Source organism: Tasmannia lanceolata, unplaced genomic scaffold (genome assembly GCF_043159265.1).
Source record: "Tasmannia lanceolata isolate RefF3 unplaced genomic scaffold, GAP_Taslan_0.1 ptg000013l, whole genome shotgun sequence".
Lineage (NCBI taxonomy): Eukaryota > Viridiplantae > Streptophyta > Magnoliopsida > Canellales > Winteraceae > Tasmannia > Tasmannia lanceolata.
Window position 1 is genome coordinate 29908745 of NW_027518690.1, and position 22523 is coordinate 29931267.

Below are 22523 nucleotides of genomic sequence, written 5' to 3' on the forward strand. Positions count from 1 at the left end.
CCTAGCAACTAAACATTACATCCCAAAATCCCTACCATTTCAGATGAAATAGGCATACAGAAATAACCACATTTATACCAATTAATTTTCAAGGGTGAGGCAGCTCATTCGTCACCACATTCACAAGCAAATGGGATATCACAATGACTTTACAATAATATAAAATTCCAAAACTAATGCCACAACAAACATTTAATTACGTGAGGGAAGATCCAGACTATTCTTTTCAAAGTAATTTTTAAGGGCTTTCATAAAAGGAACAAATCTATAAACAAGATCGTAGTTTTCAATACTGTATCGTTTCGTCCGATATGGACAGTTTGTAAAAAGGTCCCATATTGGACCTTTTTTGGTGTTATAGGCAAAGTAAAAGTTTCTAAGAAGGTCCCATCAGAAGTAAATTAGTGAATGTCAAAACTTTTAGAAGAATACAAGAGAGAAATCTAGAACAAATATTGTTACAGCTGAGGTTGGTAATCCATTTAGTATGATAAAGATTGAAGAAGGTGAAGGAGATGATAACGAGGTGTTAGCAGTCCCCGAGTAGCTATATCGAGGTGCAATGGAAAAGAAGTCACAAAAGAGAGGGGAGTGTAAAGAGAAAAAATAAATTGTGGGGGTGGGGGTGAAATAATTTTTTGCACCACGAACAACCCCAGAGCCGAATCAAGCATAAAAAGTGTTTTGGAAATGGGGGAAAAAATCATTGACCAGGCTAACATTGTGAAGTGGATTGTAGGCCCAATAAGAGGCATAATTTCACCGCAGATGATTTAGTTTGAGAACGAGAGGAAGAACCTACTGATGTTGTTGCAGACAACAAAAACTAGGACATTGGTCCTGGTGATGATGTTCGTGTAGCTATTTATGGTGATGACAAGGGGTACCATTCAATTGAGAATGATGATTCATCTTATACAAGCCTCTAAGAAATGTCATATCATGACTTATATTTGAGATGTGAGATGTGAGATGTGAGATGTGAGGACTTTAAACAATTCAATATTCACTTTCATTTGTAATATTTATAGTTTTTTTTTTTTAAAGGTTATGTAATATTTATAGTCACCTACCTAGGCTAGGTATCCAGATAGGCGTTTTGCTACTCGCCCTCAGAGACAGGATCCAGATCGTCACCATACTAATCATATGGATATAACTAAAAAGGTCAAACTTGAGGTTCCTAGCTTTGATGGAAAGTTGGATTCCCATGCTTTCCTCAATTGGTTAGCAGACTTGGAAGCCTACTTTGCGTGGTATAAAATGGATGATTTTCATCGTGTGTAGTTTTGTCAGGTTAAGTTAGTAGGGTCTGCCAAACGACATTGGCAAACTGTTCAGAAGAACTTAGTGCGTTTCGGACAACCATACGAATTCACTTGGGATGAGATGAAGACCGGGTTAACGGATAAGTACGTGCCCACCTTCTATAAACATCAACTGCGGGACAAATTGACCTTCTATAAACATCAACTGCGGGACGAATTGCTAAATTTGATGCAGTCAAACTTTACAATCACTCGGTACTTGTCTAAGTTTGAAGAGCTTTTGCTAAGATGTGATGGAACTAACGAGCTTTCCATGACTATCCAGAAGTTCATAAATGGGTTGCAACCTGAGATTAAGTTAGAAGTCAAACTCCATTCTCCTGAGACCATGGAGGACGCCTATCATAAGGCTCTCGCATTTGAAAAATATCTCAAGTACCCCAACCCTAGAGGTGGAACGTCCCAAATGAGAGAGACCTAAACGACTAGATCGTGGTCATCACAGCAGAGTGGTAGAGTTGTCCAGTCAGGCCCAGTTGCTTCAAGAAACACCACCAATGTTTCTAGAGGAAGCAACAACATTGGTCCAGTAGTTAGAACTAATCGGGGTAGAGGACCGAAAATTTCTACTTCTCATCAAGGACCTGTAACTTCAAATTCCCGACAAGTACCCCAAGGTCCTAAGTGTTTTAACTGTCACCAAAAAGATCACATTGCCTCACGTTGTCCACATCGCACCCTTACTATAGAAGATGACGAGCAAGAAGTTGAGCCGCTTGATCCTGTCGACTAGGCAAATGAAGATGACTTTGATGGAGCACATGATGGCATGCGTGTTGGTGTAGTGCGTTGATGGTGACTTTGATGGTGCCTGCAGCAAAAGATGATTGTCAGCGCACTAACATTTTTCACACTTATCTTGACTGCAGAGGCACAGTGTAAAATCGTAATCGACGGTGGGAGTTCCATGAATGTAGTCTCCCAAGCGGGAGTTTCCAAAATGAAACTCAAACCTGAACCACATCCGCAACAATACAAGGTCGCTTGGGTTGATAAGACATCCTTACCCATTTCACAGTGATGTCTTGTCCCCATCACAATGGGAGATTATTCAGATAAGATATGGTGTGATGTCCTCCCCATGGATGTTGCCCACGTCTTCCTTGGCCGCCCTTGGATTTATAATATGAACGTAGTTCATTATGGGCGAGAAAATAACTATGTTTTTAAACATCATGGTAAAACAATTAGGTTGAAACCTGCAAAACCTACGGATAAAGTGAAGGGTTCCAAGCTTAATTCATCTTCAACGCCAACCAAACCAAAGGGTCTCAATATCCTGAATCGCAAAAAATTTGAAGGAGATAGTCAAGAAACAGGCCATATGTTGGCGTTAGTGGATGAAGGAGCTCTTCAGCTCTCATCAGAACAACCAGTTGACCTACCACCTGAGGTCAACCAATTATTACAGGAATTTAACGATGTGATTCCTGATGAGCTTCCTGCAGAATTACCACCCATGAGGGATGTTCAGCATGCGATTGACCTGATCCCAGGCCCTCAATTGCCCAACCTTCCACACTACTGCATGAATCCTCTTGAGCGAGCTGAGTTACACCAACAGGTCGAGGAATTACTACAGCGGGGTGTGATCCGAGACAGTCTTAGCCTTTGTGTTGTACTCGCATTGCTAACACCAAAGAAAGATGGGTCATGGAGAATGTGCATTGACAGTCGCGCCATAAATAAAATCACTATCAAGTACAAATTTCCAATACCCTGTCTTGAGGATATGTTAGATCTTTTAGCAGGGTCTCGTTGGTACAGTAAGATTGACTTACGAAGTGGATACCACCAGATACGAATTCGTCAAGGTGACGAATGGAAAACTGCCTTTAAAACACTAGACGGCTTGTTCAAATGGTTACTCATGCCCTTTGGGTTATCTAACGCTCCGAGCACATTCATGAGGGTAATGACTCAAATCTTACGTCCATTTTTGGGTAAATTTGTGGTGGTGTACTTTGACGATATTTTGATTTTTAGTCGTTCAAAAGGAGTACATCTAGATCACATTAGGCAAGTTCTTGAGATACTTCGCGAAGCCAAATTTTCTGCCAATCTCAAGAAGTGCTCGTTTATGCAGACACAGGTGATATTCCTTGGTTTTATTGTCTCGGAAAAGGGTGTTTGTGCTGACCCTGAAAAAGTAAGAGTGATTAATGAGCGGCCGATTCCTAAGACACTTTCTGAGGTTCGAAGTTTTCATGGATTAGCCACATTTTATCATAGGTTTGTTAAGGGTTTCAGTACCCTTATGGCTCCCATGACGGAATGCATGAAGAAAGGAGAGTTCTGTTGGACCCCTGCAGCTACTTGTGCTTTCCATAGAATCAAACAGAAGATGACCGAGGCTCCTGTCCTAGCTCATCCTGACTTTTCCAAAGTCTTCGAGGTTTCTTGTTATGCGTCAGGAGTAGGGATAGGAGGTGTATTAAGTCAAGAAGGACACCTTGTAGCCTATTTTAGCGCGAAACTTAATGAGGCTAAACAACGATATTCTACGTATGATAAGGAGTTGTACGCTGTTATACAGGCATTGTTTCATTGGAGGTATTACTTATTACCTAAGGAGTTTGTCTTGTATTATGACCACAAAGCGTTGAAATACCTTCATTCCCAAAAGAAATTACATCAAAGGCACGCTAAGTGGATAGAATTTCTACAAGAATATACATTCATCCTCAAACATCAGGCCAGAGTCGAAAAGAAAGTCGTCGATGCCTTAAGTCTGTGGTTATGGTCTTACAGTCTATGCGTGTCAAGGTCATCAGATTTGATAGGCTGAAAGACGATGTAGACACCCTCATTTTGCTACACTTTAACCAACAATAACCTAATATATTGATCCGTGGAATTTCATTGGTAAAGTATGCATCCTCAAATTTTCTGAAAACCGAAATGATAAAGAGATGTACCTGGTGAGATGATTAGATCCGAAAAATTGAAAAATACCCTGATTGGTGAATTTAGTGTGTTAAATCCATGTGAGAGCCCCTCTATCATGGATTTATATGTTTTAGGTCATTAATATCTCGATCTGACTTTACGGATCATCAATCGGGACAAAATAAGCTAGGGTCACTTCACAGCCCGGGACCTGATTCCATTCCGAGACCCGATTTCCGTAAATCATTAGATCAAGGGCAGATCTTAACCTGGGTGTCTTTCCTTACTAAGAATTTGGGATCATTTAGTCAAAATAGGATCGATCAAGGTTAATCTCAAATTCAGATTAAACATTGAGTCACTTAATTGAGCAAAAACCCAGTGAAAAATCACGGATCAATGTGGGTGAACGAGAGCCGTCGAAATAATTTAACCAAATTATCAACAACAGTGCTTTCAGTACTTTAATTGTTGTCAAAATTCATATTTCAAAGGTTAGGATCATTCATCAAAAATTGATTAAGTTGGTTGGATCAATCGAATCGTCAATTTGATCAACGGTTGGAAAAACGATTCGCTGTTAAAAACCGACGGCTCGCATTGGTCAAAAATTCTGAAAATAATATTTCTATTGCAACATTGGGCTTAAATGAAAGAGGAAAAATCAACGATTTTAATGGCGAAAGAATTATCGAAATCGGACTTCAAAATCTCCTGAAAACCGTGTTTTTCGATTTTTACATTCAAAATATTTGAAAAATCTTTTACAAGATTCTAGGAGATTTGGAGGCATCATCTCGTCCATTCTTTCGATCGAAATTGATCTCAACCACCCAATCTTATTCCATATCATTGCAAAGATTTTAGGATATTTGGAGACCCGATCTCGCCCGTTCTTTCGATCACATGGAGATTGCAGTTAATCGCAACCATCCAAATCGTTGCCATTCTCTACAAAGGCAACCAAATTGGACATTTCCCTTACCTTGAAATTTGCTTCCAAAATCTACAAAGATTTCAAGGACAAATGGCATCATCTTGGACCTTGAATTGTTCCTAAATCTTTAGTACTTGATCCTGGCCGCATAAGTGCCTGCCATTTTTAACATAGCCATGGCTTAAATGGAAGATGCCAAAGAAGAGGGAGAATATTCTAGAAAAATCCGATCTTGGCCATTCTTTCCCCTTCCTTTTTCCATCACTCAATCTCCACCCTACACCTCTAGGCCCTAAAGATGGCAACCTGGCTCATCCCTCACCTATAAATACCCATGATCTCTTCTTTCAAAAAAGGAGAAAAAAAGAGGAAGAAGACTCAAAGAAAACTACTAGAGAAATCCTCCATATCCCCGCCTTCAAATCTTGTCCTATTCAAAGGATACCCAAAATCTCCATCACAGGTAGGTGCACTATTCTCAGATTTTTTCAGGATTATTTGATATTTTTTTATGTTGCACAATTTTTAGCATTTAATTGAATTTAGTTCAATATTATATGTGTGTGCTCAAAATCACGATCTACATGAGTGTTTCAATTCCGATTCGTCCCGAAATTTAATACACTGATGTATTTAAATAGACTGAAATAACCATCGGATTGGATCGGACATTGAATCAAAGGATTTCGAAAATTTGAGTGATGAGTGGAATTTTATTTAAAATAATGGCTGAGAAATTACAAAATTCGAAAAAATAGCCATCTCAGGATGATCTATTTTTTGGAATTTAAAATTTTTTCTTGTGTTCATCATATCAGAACAAGATTAAATGACATTTTCCGGAGTCGTAATTTCCTCGAAAATCATGTTTTAAAAATGGAAAACTCTTCAAAAATATCTTTTCGACGAAGAAAAATAAACTATATACTAAATGGATTCCAAAATTAATAAAATTTCGTGGGAAAATAATATGGTACTGATACATTCTACCATGAATTTTTAAAGATTTTTAGATTCTGTTTGATATATTATTTAATGCTTTCTTTGAAAATTATCAGATTTTGTGAGAGTTTTTACTGACATCAGATCACGGGTAAAATTCTCAATATTTTTACAGTAGTCTTAGATTCCATATTTTTTGTCGCTGTAAAATGTTCAATTGGTTTGGAGATTGTTTCATGTGGGATGTAGTGTTAATTCATAATCTGGTTTGAAAATTGAAAAATCCGAAATTGATAGTAAATAGTTTCTAAAATTCATGAAAATCTCACAGTATGCTATTTTTACTTATATCTTACTACTGTAGAAATTTCATTGAATTTAGATTTCTATTTCTAGTAGTTTTTGTGTTATTTTTGCAATCTGGTCACTTAATTGTTAAATCAAAATTAAATATGAGCTTAATGTAAAAATCTGCAAATCTCTTCCAATAAGCTACATACATTCCCATCTTGCTTCTGTAGAAGTTTCAACTCATTTCGAATTCGTTTGCAACAGTTTCACTTGTAAAATCACTCATATGTTTAAAATTGATAAAATTCATTGAAAATCCGAAATTAATTGAAAATCATCTGAAAATCTCTAAAGAACCTTAAATCTCTGTCACATATTAACTCCTTAATCCATTGAAACAGAAATCTTAGGATCTTTAGATTTCCCTGGAAAAATGGCCAGCGCATCCATAATCGTATCCCTATTGCACTCGATCTTTGACAATTTGAATATTTAAGCTATAACACGTTGTTGGCTCCGAGGTTACTGTCCACGGAAATCCTGAGATATGCCAGGCAATAAGGTGCTATAACCTAAGTATTAAATTGCGCAAGGAAAGAGCGCACGATTCCCTTCCTTGGATGCTATTCTGGGCCGAAATTGGTGAACCCTAGAACCATTGGTAATCCTTGAATGTCCAGAAACTAAAAATCCTTGAAATCTGAAATTAATTAACCTCAAAAACTTGAATCGATTTGCTTCGTGTCTTTCGGAACCGTTGGATCACGGTTTCCGTCATAAGAACCATTAGAGCCCAATTTAGGAACACTGGTGTCAGGTCGTGTCCTAGGTTTTAGGGAGTCCTAGAGTTAGGAGTCCAGCCTCATCACGGACGTTTGCTATGTATAGCAACCGTGCCATAGGCCTAGTTACACTAGTCACCCAATCTTTCCCTAGGACAAGCCTAGTAAACTAGGATGTAGGCTAACCTGCATTAGTCTAAGGAACAACTTGCATTTAGATAAGAATCATATAGCATCTTAGATGAAATCCTAGGATAATAAAATCCTCAACTTGAATTAAATAACTTCTCCTAAAACTGTTGAAACAGTCAATCCCGTCTAGGTCGGTGTCTTAGTTGAGTTAGGCATAAGTAACTTAGCTTAGGTGCACCGAACTACGTCGACTCTGATCCCAGTGAGGCTTGGGTACGTAGGCAGCTTGGATGTCTGATGGCATACCAACCGCGAGTCGGCTCCACAACAAATTGTTGGGTTTTGTATATTAATTTTCTTGTACATTCTTAATTAAAATATGTAGGATTTTCCTGAAATTAGAATTTTAGGAGAACTTTCACTTAGATTGAATTCAAACAAATAAAGTAATCAAGATACACACTTAGGATCTACATTGAAATTAGATCATATGATGCATGTCACATAGTTCGCACATTAACATAGAGTTGAATGAACCATTTAAAATAAATTTAAAAGAGTTAGCTTTTGGAATCGAAGACCGATTATCGGGCAGGAATGGTGCATGTGGTGGATAACTCCCCATACCTTCCATTCTCGTAACCAGGTAGCGAGTCTAGATTTCTGGTTAATTATGAGTCCTGGATCCCACATCTAGGTGGCGACTCTGTCAGTCTCTTTTGTGTGGAATTCGGATTGCCTTAGTGATCCCAAGTTCACATAAAAGATGAATTAAAATCAATACTAAGAAGCACACGCCAATCGCGTGGGTACGAGAGACCAAGAGAAGGCGTGGCGGCTCGCGCCCCACCCCTCACGCGGGATCGGGTCCCAGAGACGAGTATGCCACGTGTCCTGATTTTGGCATCATCTTTCAAGATGTCCATGATGGTAACCGTCGAGACCATGTTGATTTCTTAATACAAGACGGTTATCTATTTTGAGGATCTAGGCTATGCATTCCCCGAACTTCCCTTCGAGATTTCTTAGTTTGGGAATTGCATGCTGGAGGCCTAGCAGGACACTTTGGCAGGGATAAGACAATCGCGTTAGTGGAGGATCGATTTTATTGGTCATCTTTAAAGAAAGACGTAGCGCGAATTGTTTCTCAGTGTCGTACTTGCCAATTGGGAAAGGCTAAGAAGCAAAACATTGGATTACACACGCCTTTGCCTATTCCCCATTCGCCTTGGCAAGATGTCAGTATGGACTTTGTCCTTGGACTGCCTAGGACAGCAAGAGGGCATGACTCCATCCTAGTTGTGGTAGATCGATTCTCACGGATGGCTCACTTTATTCCGTGTAGCAAGACGGCTGACGCCGTTCAGGTTGCTAAGCTGTTCTTTAAGGAAGTCGTCAAACTTCACGGGCTACCAATTTCCATTGTGTCTGATAGAGATGTCAAGTTCGTTACCTATTTTTGGAGGACACTTTGGAAACTCTTCGAAACCCAATTGAAGTTTTCATCAGCATTTCATCCACAGACTGATGGTCAAAATGAGGTCGTTAATCGTAGTTTGGGTGATTTGTTGAGATGCTTGGTAGGAGGGCGTTCATAAGCATGGGCTCTTTTGTTACCGACTGCAGAGTTCGCGTACAATAGTTCCGTTAATAGGACCACTGGTGCCCGTCCCTCTCAGTCAGCCGATTCTTTTGCCCAGCACATCCGTGACCTACATGCTGATATACGTCGTAGGATTGCTACGAGTAATGTTGACTACAAACTAGCAACTGATGTACATCGTAGGAACCTTGAATTTAATGAAGGCGACTAAGTAATGGTTCGTGTTCGTCCCGAGCGTTACCCTCGTCATTCTTTCAAAAATTGCATGCTCGAGCCATTGGACCTTTTCGTATCCTCCGTAAGTATGGCCCAAATGCATATTTAATAGACTTACCTGCTGATATGAATATTAGTCTCGTATTCAATATTGAAGTTCTTATCACATATCGAAGTACCTTCGAGCATCCTATTATGCCGACAGATGTTTCTACAGGTCGGACTGCCAGCTCTTCTGTCCCAGAACCAATACCGGTGGTTCTTCCAGTTCCACCACTTCCGACCGACCAGATTGATGCTATTCTTGCCGATAAGATCGTTTCATCACGCCATGGTGGTTTTCAGTGCTATCTTGTCAAGTGGCGTCGTCGACCAGATTCTGACGCTACTTGGCTTACAGAAGAGGAACTTCGCCGATTGGACCCCGACATCTTGAAGCAGTACGACACTCTTTACTCTCTGGAAGAGAGTTCTTTTCAGCAGGGGGGAATGATGGAGATCGACGTCCCTTGCGACTTTATTCTCGGCGGGGCCGCCCTCGAGGAGCCTCGTAGAGATCTTTTTATTGTTATTTCATTGTTTTAGGGATATTTTTGAGATTATTTGACATTAGTAGAGTTATTTTAGTATTTATTGCTTTTAGGGTAGTTTAGTCTTTTTTCTTTTAGGGTTGTTAAAAGCCTATATATAGGCTAAGCTACAGCTTTTTAGTTAACTTTGAATGATTATTTGAATTGAGATTGATTGAGTGCTTCATTCTTCCCTAAATTTCTTCTCTTCTGCTTCTAATTCTCCTCTACTTCTCTTCTCTTCTTCTTCTTCTTATATTCTTTTCACAGCCTACTTCACAAAGAGTCTCGTAACACTAGTTTTATTGTTCATTTAATTTGTTTCAAACTCTCCAACATGCCAGTCAAGGATTGGCATGTCACATTTTTTTTAAATATCAATTTAATTTCTTATTTATTTTCTCATTGAAGGCTAGTCAAAGATGTACTCGGCAGAAATATACTTTCCGCTTGTACCAATAGCACAACGATATGCCATAGGCCAAAAATAATACCAGCTAAACAATCCCAGTCATGCAACAAATGACTAACAAAAAGATGATTAAGACAAAAAAAAATGGTTGGCATGCAACAAGAAATATTTAATTGATTCGACGGTTAGGACAATCTTATGGGTCCATTTTTTTGTCCATTAGTGGAGCCCACCCTTCACACACGTGGCATGAGTAAAGTGGTCTGTGGAGATACAAACCATGTATTGAGAGGTTAGATGAGCCTCGGCATTTTCTTATATAAAGCTTATTTACAACTATTGAAAAAAGTAACATGAATAGCACTATAAAATTCTTTTTTTGGCCCAAAGAAATGAAAAAGAACGATGGAGAGCAAGAATAGAATACATATGCATGGAACAAGAAAATAACTTAGTTTCAGAAAGAAAGCTAGTAACACTTTCTAAAGTTTAAATTTATAGACAACTTTGGTTTTCAGTACAACTTGTTTACTTAGAACTGTAGAGAGAGAGAGGGGGGGGGGGAGTTCAAACAAAGCCACAATACAATAGAGTTTAGAGATCCAAAATGGTTCTATCCCAGAGTCATTACAACTCATCTAAGTAGGTAAGAGGCTTTAAATAACCAAAAAACAGGGATTTGTTGAATAAAAGAAACAGCGACGGTAGAGAGAGAGAGAGAGAGAGAGAGAGAGGGCAGGTGAAGCATAACTGAAGAGAAATGGCCACTAGATTCAAAGGAGGATTGAACAAGAATGAAACATGAGCCAAACTGAATGAAATCAATTTTTATTGTGTTATATTTAGGGGACTGATATACGCACTACCATATTTTTATAATGGCACCACTCACTTTGTTTTACACCTTTCTGATTGGATGTTGATAACATATCAAGTAGCGTAACCAATATTAAAAGCTAATTTAAAAAGTACAAGACAAAGTGATTCGCGCCTTGATCAAAATATGACAGTGTGATACCAGTCCCCTAACTTTTATTATAGGCATGCATGAGAAATGTCACAAATGAATATGCTGCACAAGTCTATGATTAGAAAATATTTCATAAAATGAAATAGTAAATAAAGTATCTAACTTAAAACCAGGCACTTTTATAAGGCTCCATTTCTTTCAATGTAAAAATGAAAGTAAAATTAGTTTTATGTTGTAAAAATGAACATAAAACAAATTTTACGTCCATATTTACATCCAAAGAAACGGGGCCTTAGGTGAAAAGGTGAAAAGGATACCACCATGCTTAATCCAAAATACCTTTCCCAACTTTTCTGGAGTCAACTCTTGGAACCTTGGCACAATCCTCCCACCTACAGACAGCAAATTGCAAGTAACGGTGTGGTAGTCATGCATGTGCAAGCTTTGGAATCATTTTTTATTTTGAATTAGGGTATGGGCGAACTTTGATACAAACCTATAGCTATTGCAATAAGCTCTAATTCTACACCACCAACCCATCGAACAACAGGCAAATTCCCATGCATGAATAGATGATTTGCTTCATCATCGAACACCCATTGACAGATAACCAGGGTTGCACCAACATCCTACAAGACATCAAAACAAAGACAAAGATAAGGACTATTCTAATTCCCCAACCAATCAAGAAATTCTTCCTACAAGATGATACACATGACACACTTGGGAATTTAAAAGGAAAGTCAAATTATAGACAAAAATAATAACCGATTTCAATATAGTGAAAAGATAATTGATTTAAAATTTTTGGCAAGAAACAAATGGGAATCGCAAGAACGTAACATTTAATGAATCTCTACTACCCTTGCACTTTTGAACCATATCATCAAAATATTTCTGCTCTGACTACATTAATAAAACTTCTGTTTTAGTCAAACAAGTATTAAATGAATCTCTACTAACCTAGCATTTTTGAACCATATCATCAAAGTATTTCTGCTCTTGTTGACGCAACGTCTGGAACTTTTCCACAGTGTCAATGTCAACCTTATGCTTTGTCTTTGGTTTAGGGGGGCTCAAATGGACAAGTCAAAATAGCAATTTTTGCATTTTCAATTTGTTTTGGCATCAGGTAACTCCGAGGGGACTCGAACTCAGGCCTAATCCCTATGGAAGCACGCAATCACCTATAAACCATGTGCATCAGGTAACTCCGAGGGGACTCGAACTCAGGCCTATGGGGAGCAAACCCACGACACCAGCCGATGTGCCAACCCCATCCGGGTTTTAAAATCAATTATATGAATATTAGCATGCCTTACAGTGAAAGAAAAAAAATCTTGAACCAAAGTAACTTGAGAAAGTAAACTGCCTCCTTTGCTATTAAATAGTCATTATTGCTTCTTCCCCCCTTCACGGTTCAATTTATGCTGGTATCACAAAATAAAATGGCAGGGGTTCACCACAAATATATAAATTACAGTGTTCTAATGCTACAAATATCCCCTACCATACACACTTACTGTCTGTCTAGTTCAAATTTTACATCAATGGATCATGTTGGTTGCCACTAAATAATATAACTGATTTCTACCACAATTGTAAAAGCTTCACTACAGCACACGATGATGATGTCACTAAGTACTAACGGATACCTACCACAATTGTAAAAACCTCACTAGGAGACCCGATGACCCTCCCTTGCATTGTATTAAAATCTCGCTAAAAGATTAGCATTTTTACAGCAATCTAAAGTACACAGCACCAGTTGTGATATCAAAGCTTGAAAATTTGAGAAATGTAACCAAGCTGCCCAAAGCAAAAAAATTTGAATCAGTCAGGTTAATGTGGCAAATCATTTGATCCATTTTTGACTGGGTAAATAATAATAAAAGAAGGAAAACAATTACAGAAAGTATGAGCAAAATATAATGTATTAAAGAAAATGGATTTTATCAAAAAAAGAACTTTAAGTTACCAATTTATAGCATGAGAAAATATGAATTCTAATAAAAATGTAGAAAGTTTGCAGAAAAAAACAATAATAGAAAGTTTGCAAAAAAAAAAAACAATAATTCCAAATTACTTTGAAATTACCCACCAAAATTACTTTGAAATTACCCACCAAAATGCTTGCTAATTACTACATAAAACCATTTAAAAAAATAAGCAAAAAATTGTCTTCAGAACATTATGTCTACACACTGGCCAACTACAAGAAAGTTCCCTACGCTTTGATAAATAATGAATCACAAAGGATAGGGCTATGAATCACAAATGTTTTCAATAATTGCAGATTTTCTTTAAACTGAAAAGTTTGAATATAGTATCTCTGATTCTTGTTGTAGGTAGTAATTAATAAAGTATAATTCGAAATACACTTTCAATGGCAATTAGTAACCACAGATGTCATCATAATGCATCTACTTAGGAAGACGAGGCATTAGATGTAATTCAAATAAAGCACATTATAAATAAATGATAGAACCAATTAAGAAATTCCATATACAAGATAATATGCCAATTGGAACTAAAAAACAAAAAAAAATGGAATCGAGGAGTGAACCATGATTGCAACAAACCACTGATGTCATAGTAATGCATCTACTTAGGAAGACGAGGCATTAGATGTAATTCAAATAAAGCACATTATCAATAAATGACAGAATCAATTAAGAAGTTCCATATACAAGATAATATGCCAATTGGAACTCAAAAAAATTGGAATCGGGGAGTGAACCGTGATTGCAAACAACATATTGAGGAAGGTGAGTGATGCCAACCATGGTACTCTGATAAGTAGAGAGTACAATGTATAGTATAAATGGGGTCAAGAAACATTGCATTAAAGAAAAAACAGAGTAGATGACACCAGAGATAACTTACATCTTTGATGATAAAGTAGTCATGCAAGTCTGCACTAAAGATTCTATGATTGTCAAACTAACATCCAACTTCTGCGAAATATGCTCCAAATGTTCCACAGCTATTCTGGAAGCCATCTCATAACCCTCTGCAATCCAAATAGGGTGAATACCATGTTCTAGAAGACGCTCGGCCTGCTCAAGAAGTGCACCCGCCATAACAACAACTCCAGTGGTGCCATCACCAATTTCATAGTCCTGACTACGGGATAATTCAACCATCAGTTTTGCAATTTGATTATCAACATCCATCTGCTCCAATATTGTTGCCCCATCATTTGCTGCCAATAATACAAAAGAAGCAATCAAAGTGCGGCAATGAAAGGATGTTTACGTGTTCCAGCACAAAGAAATGGTAACAAGTGAAACTAACTGTTCAAAAATCTAAATTTAGTGCATGCAGTATACAGTAAGACGAGAAGGTGTCCAATACCAACGGGCCAATGGATAATTAATGTGTAAACATAGAAAACCACTAAGCCATACATGATTTCTCCAAGATATTATTCCAGAAAGCTGTAGTTCCCCAAACTTTGCATAACTTAGATCTAAAGAATGAAAAAATGAGACCCTAGAGCCCGCAATTGGGTGATAGTGAAGAAGACTAAAGTGCAGATTTAGCATTACATGATTTGCTTTTGTATTGCAACCAATGTTTGATTAGTAATGATAGTGCACAACAGAATTTCTATGGGCCATGCTGGCTTATGTAAGGAACAAAATCAGGTGGCTTACAAGCTTTAGCGGATTATAGTGTAATTACCACCGTTGTGTACTTGAAATAAAAAGAAATGAAATACAATTTTCAGGGTTAACGTTCATGGTCAATACAATCGAATGGCACAACAAAATTTTCCAAAGAACTTCTGAATCTCTCACTAGTTTCATTATCACTTCCATCAGCTTCTGCATCCCTTTTGGAGCCGCTGACGAGCAACTTATAATTTAATACCATTGAATTATAAGAGAGTCGATTCAATATGACGGAATGTAAGTGTTTGTTCAAATTTAAGTGGTCATAGAAAAACATAGAAGAAGACCATTTAATCTCAATTTAAAGTTGGTGGAGAAGTTACCGTAACAGGATGGAAAGAAGAAAATTGGCTGATTTCCTGTTCAAGGACGGCTAGAGAAGTTTTTGACACCTGACCTGACCCCGACCCCATGTTTTATTTCCCTCTTCTGCTTCTTTCTCTTTTCTTTCTTCCCTCTCCCTCACTTTCAACCAGCCTGCAAATCGCAGGATTTCAGCCTTCTTTTCCCTCCTCTCCTCTCCTGAACCCCGATTTCCTTCCCTGCTGTTCTCGATTAGCTCTCTTGCTGATCAGCTCCATCCCCTTTGCTCATTTCTATAGAGATACCCCTCCCTCTCTTCCCCTCTCTCTCTCTCTATTAGTATATATATATACATATATAGGGGGATGATAAATTCGCACCCCCTGTAGGATAATTCGCACCCCTCTAACATGAATTGACATTAAAAGGTGTTAAAAGTCTTCCACATAAATGGGTGTGAATTATGCTACAGGGGGTGCGAATTTATCATCCCCCTATATATATCGGTGTGTGTCTGTCTCTCTGTGTGTGTATTTTTTCAGCTAGCATACAGCAAATCTGGTCTTGTCTTCGTCGTCTTTTAGTACCCCTTTGTTGTCCCCCCTACAGTTGCTGGTCTTGAACCTACTTCTCACTACTACAACTGAAATTTCAGCAGTTTGTGCCTTCCAAGACACGTGGTTGTGCCTTGCTGCCCGTGCGGTTTTCAGTGTATTTCCTCCCATCTACCCGCCTTTCTCTACACCACCGGTGGCTAGTATAGCTCATGGGCGGATCGAGGCTGCGACTAACACTCCAGCTCTTCTTGGGATTTCCTTCTCCAAGTGGTTCGAGGCCATAGCCTACGCGATTAGATGAAATCTTTGTCCTTATTGCTTGCTGCCCGAAATAAACTTCCATTTGCAAATCTATTTCTTGACCAGCCTTTTTCCCATCCATATCATAGGGTTTTGGGCCCTAGCTTTGTTTAGTTTATATCTTTCCACGTTGTGATTTCACATTGAGAAATGATTAGTACGCTATTGTTTCGTCATATTTGTGGATTTGATATCTTAGCATGAACTATGTGTTCGGAAACTACACCTGGCTGAATTAAACTGTTAATGAATTAACTCAAAAGCTTTAAATGTTTGTGAACCATAGTCAGGGGAGCTTTCACTTGCAAACATACAAATCCTCTAAGGACAAGCAACTGGAACTCAAAAGTTATTTTATAGTTCTGAGCATGTTCATGCTCAGAAAGAGACTTGTCTGCTTATTGTCAAGAGACCCCTACACAATGAAGTCCAAGTGTTTAAATCACTCACCTTTTAAACCATTCTGCCTGGTCATGCCCTATCACATAGGTTTCACCTAGGGCCAATGACAAATAAGGGGGGAGGGGGGAGAGCCAAATGGTTGCTTTTTTATATTTATATAGACCATTGTGATATGCTCACATAGTCTATTGCCCCCATAATTGTGCTTAACTTATATATCTTTTGAAAAAAAAAACTGCTTATCATGCATTTTACTTTGTTTTATATTTTGATAAGCATTTTATTACCTTTATTGTCAAATCATATACACTTTGAATAACTCTTATGAGTTGTTCTTCATCTTGACACTCCACTTACACTTTCACTTGCATATCCCTACCTTTTTGCTGTTGCCAAAAGGAGGAGAGTTTTTGGGAATTGATTAGGTAGTCCACATTGTATATGCACCATATGCTTTACATTCATATATTACACTTATGCATATAATGAAGGGGAGCATTGCTTTATTGTTTATAGTATTTAATGCTCATTCATATATTTGTTTAATATCTCCTACATCCCTAATCAATTTGTTTGCCATCATAAAAAAGGGGGAGAATGTAAGCCCAAGGGTTTTCCTGGGTTAATCATTCACCTTACCTTCTTGTTTTGATGCTAGCAAACTAAATTGATTAGCATTTATGGACTGATGTGTTGCTTTGAAGTGTTGTGTTGTATACAGGAATTTCATGTCATAATCGCCATTACACAACTCTCCACAACACATGACTTGTGGATCAAGGATCAAAGGAACTAAGAGCTTGTACCTACATTGGAGTCATCCTCATTTGAAGATGCTCAAGTAAAGAAGCTCATCATGAAAGTCCCACAAGTTCCTAAGCAAGTGTCAAGAAGGAGCTTGGAGCTGAACATACCATTGGTGACACCTCATGCACCTCATTACATGCAGTGAAGATTGGAGGATGTCACAAGAGCCAAGACAAGGTCAAGATGTTCACCCAAGCCGAGGAAGTCCAAGAAAGTGCAAAGGAGCCAAGACATTTCAAGAAGACTCAAGGTTCTTATTTTTAGAATGAATTTGGAGTCCTCTTGATTTTATGTTTAAATGCACTTTCAAAAGGTTTTCAAATGGTTTTTATACTTAACATTTTACATCTTTGAAAGCCATCAACACACCCAAAAATGTGTTTGAAAACCTTGGACTTTAGCCCAAATACCATAGCCCAAAAGCCCCTAATCTTTAAAGTAAAAATGGAATTTTATACAGGACCGGTTGACAGGGGTATGCCGGGCGACCGCGGGATGGAACCTGAAAATCCAAGCCATCTCGAATTTTATCTGGCCGATCAACCGGGTTAAGCCGGGCGACCGCGGATGCGCTTCTGTTTCAAACAGAACAATCCAATTTGGTCTAGGGCGGGCGACCGCCGTGGGTCGGTCGACTGAGATAGGTTTTATGAGCTAAATTTTTGAGCAAACAGTTAGCCCTCGCCGGGCGACCGCCGTTGGGCCGGTCGACCGTGACAGTAAGAAATTTGAAAATACAATAGGGCGCCCGATAGGGGCGGGCGACCTCTGTAGCTCGGTCGACTGCCGCGGTCGAGCAAACTAGCCGTTGGGGCATTTTCTTCTTGACTTTTTCAAGCCGTTTATTTACTGTTTTACCCCAAACGGTTATATTTTCAAATACACTATATACATATGATTAAAACCTATCTCCAAGAGCTTTTGAACATTAGAGAACGATCAAATCCCATTTCTCTTTGAGCTTCAACTTTTCATTCAAAAGCAAAAACCTCTTTGAACTTATATTTCGACATTCTTTCAAGAGGCACTCCATAGGGCTTTTATGGAGTAGGTTAAGTTGTGACCGAACCACTATAAATCTTGTGTTCCTTGTGGATGTCTCTTTTCCTTCTCTCTTGTACGTGTGGTGATTGGTAATCTCTAACCTAACTTGTTTTTGTGCTTTTAATTGAACAAGGGTTAGTAAATGCACTTGACTAAATTGTTTAAACCCTAAATATTATAATATCCATTTGAACAAGGGTTAGCTAAATGTGCATGATTAGAAAGTCTAAATCCTAGCTTTCATTGATATATATATTTGAACAAGGGTTAGACTAATTAGTGCTTAATGAAATGGATTAATTTTTAATCTCCCTTAATTAAGCCTAAAATTTCTAATTGACCAACTCACCCCCCCTCTTGGATTGTCACACCTGTATTTCAAAGAGTTCAATAAGCACAGTCACAAAATTCTTACAAGAATTCAGGTAGCTTGCATAGTCCCGAGATGATGTTGAATTCTTGCTTTCTTGGCTTGATGTCTTCACAAATTCAACGTTGAATTCGTGCAAGGAGATGCAGGAACTCGAAAACTCTCAAACCTTGCATTACACAAGTAGGGAAATAGTTGGATTCATGGAGAAAAAAATAAATCAAGCCTCTGATCTCCTCCATAAACACATAAGCCGGAATCTTTGCACTTGCAAAGATTTTCCCATTTCAAAGGAAAGTAACTATAGCAAATGAGGAATTTAAGGGCTTATATAGACAACCCATTACATAGCAAAATGTCTACACTACACCTTCTTATGAAAAAAAAACATAAAAGATCATGACTACCTATGAGTCTACGACAATTACTAACATGCCACTAGTATAACTAATCAACTGATACATCAAAAGAAACCTACTCTAGGGAGCTATGTCAAAATAGAGAAGATTAAAAAGGTTAATTATCCCAATCATTGGGATGCAACAATCTATTTATAATGAAAAAATATTCTATACAAAGGAATGTACAATCTATCAAATTTCATGACATAGGAAAGTCACAAATTACAATCAATCAAGGTAAAGGAAAGTTATAAATTGGAATCAATAAAGAATGTTTAAAATATATTCTCTTGCAAGATATGGCATGAATGATTTTTTGCATAGGGAATGCACCTGCATCAAACTCCCATTCTTGAAAAACTCACCCTCAAGTTCCCATCAACCTCGATGTGGTAGTGTCCACCATGATAAAAAATTAAGATGTTCCATTCTCTATTCAAGATGCTCATTTTCTTGTAGTGATTTGTCTTCCATTAGAATTCTCATGATGCCCTAACATTCGACTTGGAACGTGGGCAGAGTGAAAATATGGTAATCATCCGTGAACGATGATAAAAATATTAAGTCTCTTATGGATGGATCAATCCTGGAAAGCGTGGAAGACATGAATACTCCTCAAAGGTTAGTGTGAAGACTCTGGTTAATACCAAGCTAGTATCATCTTCAATGAAGTCACCACCATGAGCATCCTCATATTCTTCTTCACTTGCTTGGCTTGCATCGTGCATGGAAACCTTGGAACTAGTATCAAGCCTTGCAACCTACTCCAAATATTCACTATCATTCTCATACACATGAAAATCATCCAACGAAAGAATCTTAAGTTCATTTCCATAGCCACAAAGCTCTTCCTCCTCATCTTCAGAGCACTCTTCAACATCATTGGACTCATCAAGTTCTACACCATTTTCATCCTCATGTAGAAGGATAGCTTCCATTGTGTCCTCAATACATTCTTCTCATGCTTGGCAACCTCTTCGTTTTCTTGATCAGCATCTTCTTGCAGAGGCAATGGCTGAATTTTCTTAGGAAAGTCCCTTGAGTCTTAGTTGTCGTAAGCCCAATGGTTCTCACCTTGGCAATCCCATCTTGTTTTGATGATTCCAAACACAAGTGATTTTGATCACTAATGTGTTTCATGTCTTTAGTTGCAGATTTATGTTTATTTGCAAACCAAGAAGGATTCTTGGATCAAGGCCTAGAAGCTTAAATGGAGAGCATTTGGAGTGCCAAAGCATTTGGAGATCCAAGAAACAGTGGTGACTTAAAGCCATGAAGTTCAAGAGAAGATTAAGTTGTTTTTCAAGTCATTTTAGATTGTATTTTTCATCTTTGATTGAGTGATTGAAAGGCACTTAACTAGGTTCAAACATGGTCCATTAGGGTCCCTAAGCATAATAAAATATGTAGGACAAGCCTTAGAGAACACACTCAAAAGATAGATATCATTGGCCTTGCTTAGTTGATCATGTAGTGACCACAACCTTAATTCGATAATAATTGGTCCAAAAAATTTTCAAATATTTTTGTAAATATTTTTAACAAATAGATCTCCTTCTTCTCTTGTTCGTAGAACGTCAAAATCCGATAAGAAACGAAGAAGATATGAATTTTACAAAACTACCGGCAGAAATCACAAAAAGCAGGAAAAGGCTGCGGCGCGGGCGATCGGGCCCCTAGGGTGACCGGTCCTGATGCGCTGGAAATAGCTGTCGGGGGAGTACCAGCTCATTCTAAAAGTGCACAGAATTACAGTTTTGCCCCTGAATGGCTAACTAGGATTTTTTCACTATATATATGAGTTCCCTTTTCATTCTAAATCATTCAAGACACTCTTAAACACATCTTGAACATCCTAAAGAGTGAATCAAACTTGTTTAAGTGCCTCTCTCATCCTTTGAACAAAGATTGGAAATATGCTTCACTTTGTACATCTTTTCTACACTCTTTGTAACCCTTGTTGAAGGGATTTTGTTTTCGTTCTTTCAAAGATCATCTTGTATTTGGCAAGTGTGAGTGGAGTAGCAGAGCCATCTCCATAGGGGCAAGTGAAGGAGACATAAAGCCTAATCTCCAGATTATAATTGGCTTGATCTCCACCGTTAAGGGGATCGGATAGTGAAGCCGTCAAGAAGTTAGAAGACTACTTGGTGGAGTGGATTAGGTCCTTGGGTTGGACCGAACCACTATAAATCTGATGAACTCTCTTCTATCTCTTATTTGTGTGCATTTGATTTATTTTTCCATTTTGATTTGGAAATTTGGTTTTGCCCTTTGTTTAAAATTCCTCATTTTTTAACAAAGTTTTTAAACCGAATTCACCCCCCTCTCTTGGGTTGCCATACCCTAGGATTTTTAGTTGTTCGGCATATACTTGCACCTCTCCCCTTCTTGAAACCTTGACTTATTTAAGGTAGAGGATGGCAATTCCGCCAAGATCTCTTCGTTAGTTGGGGGAAGAATCAGCACGAATTGGATTTTTTGAGTTTGCCAGTACCAATAGGTCATCAAATTTCCGATTCATGCGTTAAAACATTGTCATCATCTCATCTTGCATCTGTTGATGATGAAGGACCAGCTCAAATAAGTGCTTAGAACTTAGACCACCCGTAGCCATTGCAAGTAAATCTTCACAAACCTCCCAAACATAATAATTTTCACTATTGTTGATCACATATAGTATATATGTCAGTTGTTGTAAAAAAAAATTGATGTAGGTATCTAGCAAGATCCTTTTCTATGCTGTGTTGTTCGGCTTTGGGATGCAAATTCCTTTCGAAATTGACTACAAAAGTCAATACCCAAAACCAAAACCCATCCTTTAATACATCTTTGGAGCACAATCAACCGAGGCAATTAAATCTTAATTGTCAACCTCAAGCTTCTAGTTGAGTGAACTCAGTAGAGGATAGTGGTATCTTATCGTATCAACTTTAATAGATTATAAAACCAGCTGCTAATCAAAATCTGGTAACAAACTCAGTGAATTTCTTGTTATAACAACCAATGACCACGTTAAATCTACTCTTAGTTAATGGGATGCTCAATCTTGCACTGCTGGCTGGCTCAAGCTCATTGTCTCATTAACAAATAAAGAAAATCAATAAAGATTTTGGAAAGATCAAGATCAAATCTTGAGATTGAATTTCAAGAAACATTTAATCTTCCCAGAAAGTTGGGTATGATATAATGAGAGCTTAAATGAGGGCCACTATGACTATCAGCCAAGGCAGATCTAGCGCCAGTTTTAACAAACACTGCCCAGAGACACTTTTTTATTTTTATGACAGATCTATCTATCAACAAGTTGATAACATCTTCTTCTATGATATGAAAGTATAGTAGATCTTAAGTAGCATTCAACAAATCCAAAAAAAATTTGTCTTTTGCTAAATAATATTTTTAAATCTATCACATGAATCTGTACCTAGACTATATTCATGCACGTATAGTAAAAATAATGAGTAAAGTGTTTCTGAGTTCTAGCTCAGATAGCTTATCTAAGCTTGAGAGTCAAAAACTCATGTGGGTCAACATTTTTGTGGTGATCCAAAGCATTCATTTGAAAGGCCCTTACATGGATAGGGTGCA

General features: G+C 38.0%; 1 protein-coding gene across 7 annotated transcripts in view; it reads right to left on the reverse strand.

The window, feature by feature from the left end:
* The window catches only part of LOC143889999 (T-complex protein 1 subunit epsilon-like), a 39780-nt gene that overhangs the window by 4945 nt on the left and 12312 nt on the right, over positions 1 to 22523 (reverse strand). For 6 of the 7 annotated variants that reach the window (XR_013255092.1, XM_077394467.1, XM_077394468.1 and 3 more), the window contains 3 exons: positions 13958 to 14276; positions 11568 to 11700; positions 11411 to 11463 (listed from right to left, as the gene is read on the reverse strand). Coding sequence is in view for 6 of the 7 variants with exons in the window: in XM_077394467.1 (XP_077250582.1) it covers positions 11411 to 11463; positions 11568 to 11611 (97 nt within the window). In the remaining variant the exon portion in view is untranslated. Of the gene's footprint in view, positions 1 to 11410; positions 11464 to 11567; positions 11701 to 12730; positions 12858 to 13957; positions 14277 to 22523 lie in introns of those variants that run through there. The other variant, XM_077394469.1, reaches the window with a different exon arrangement.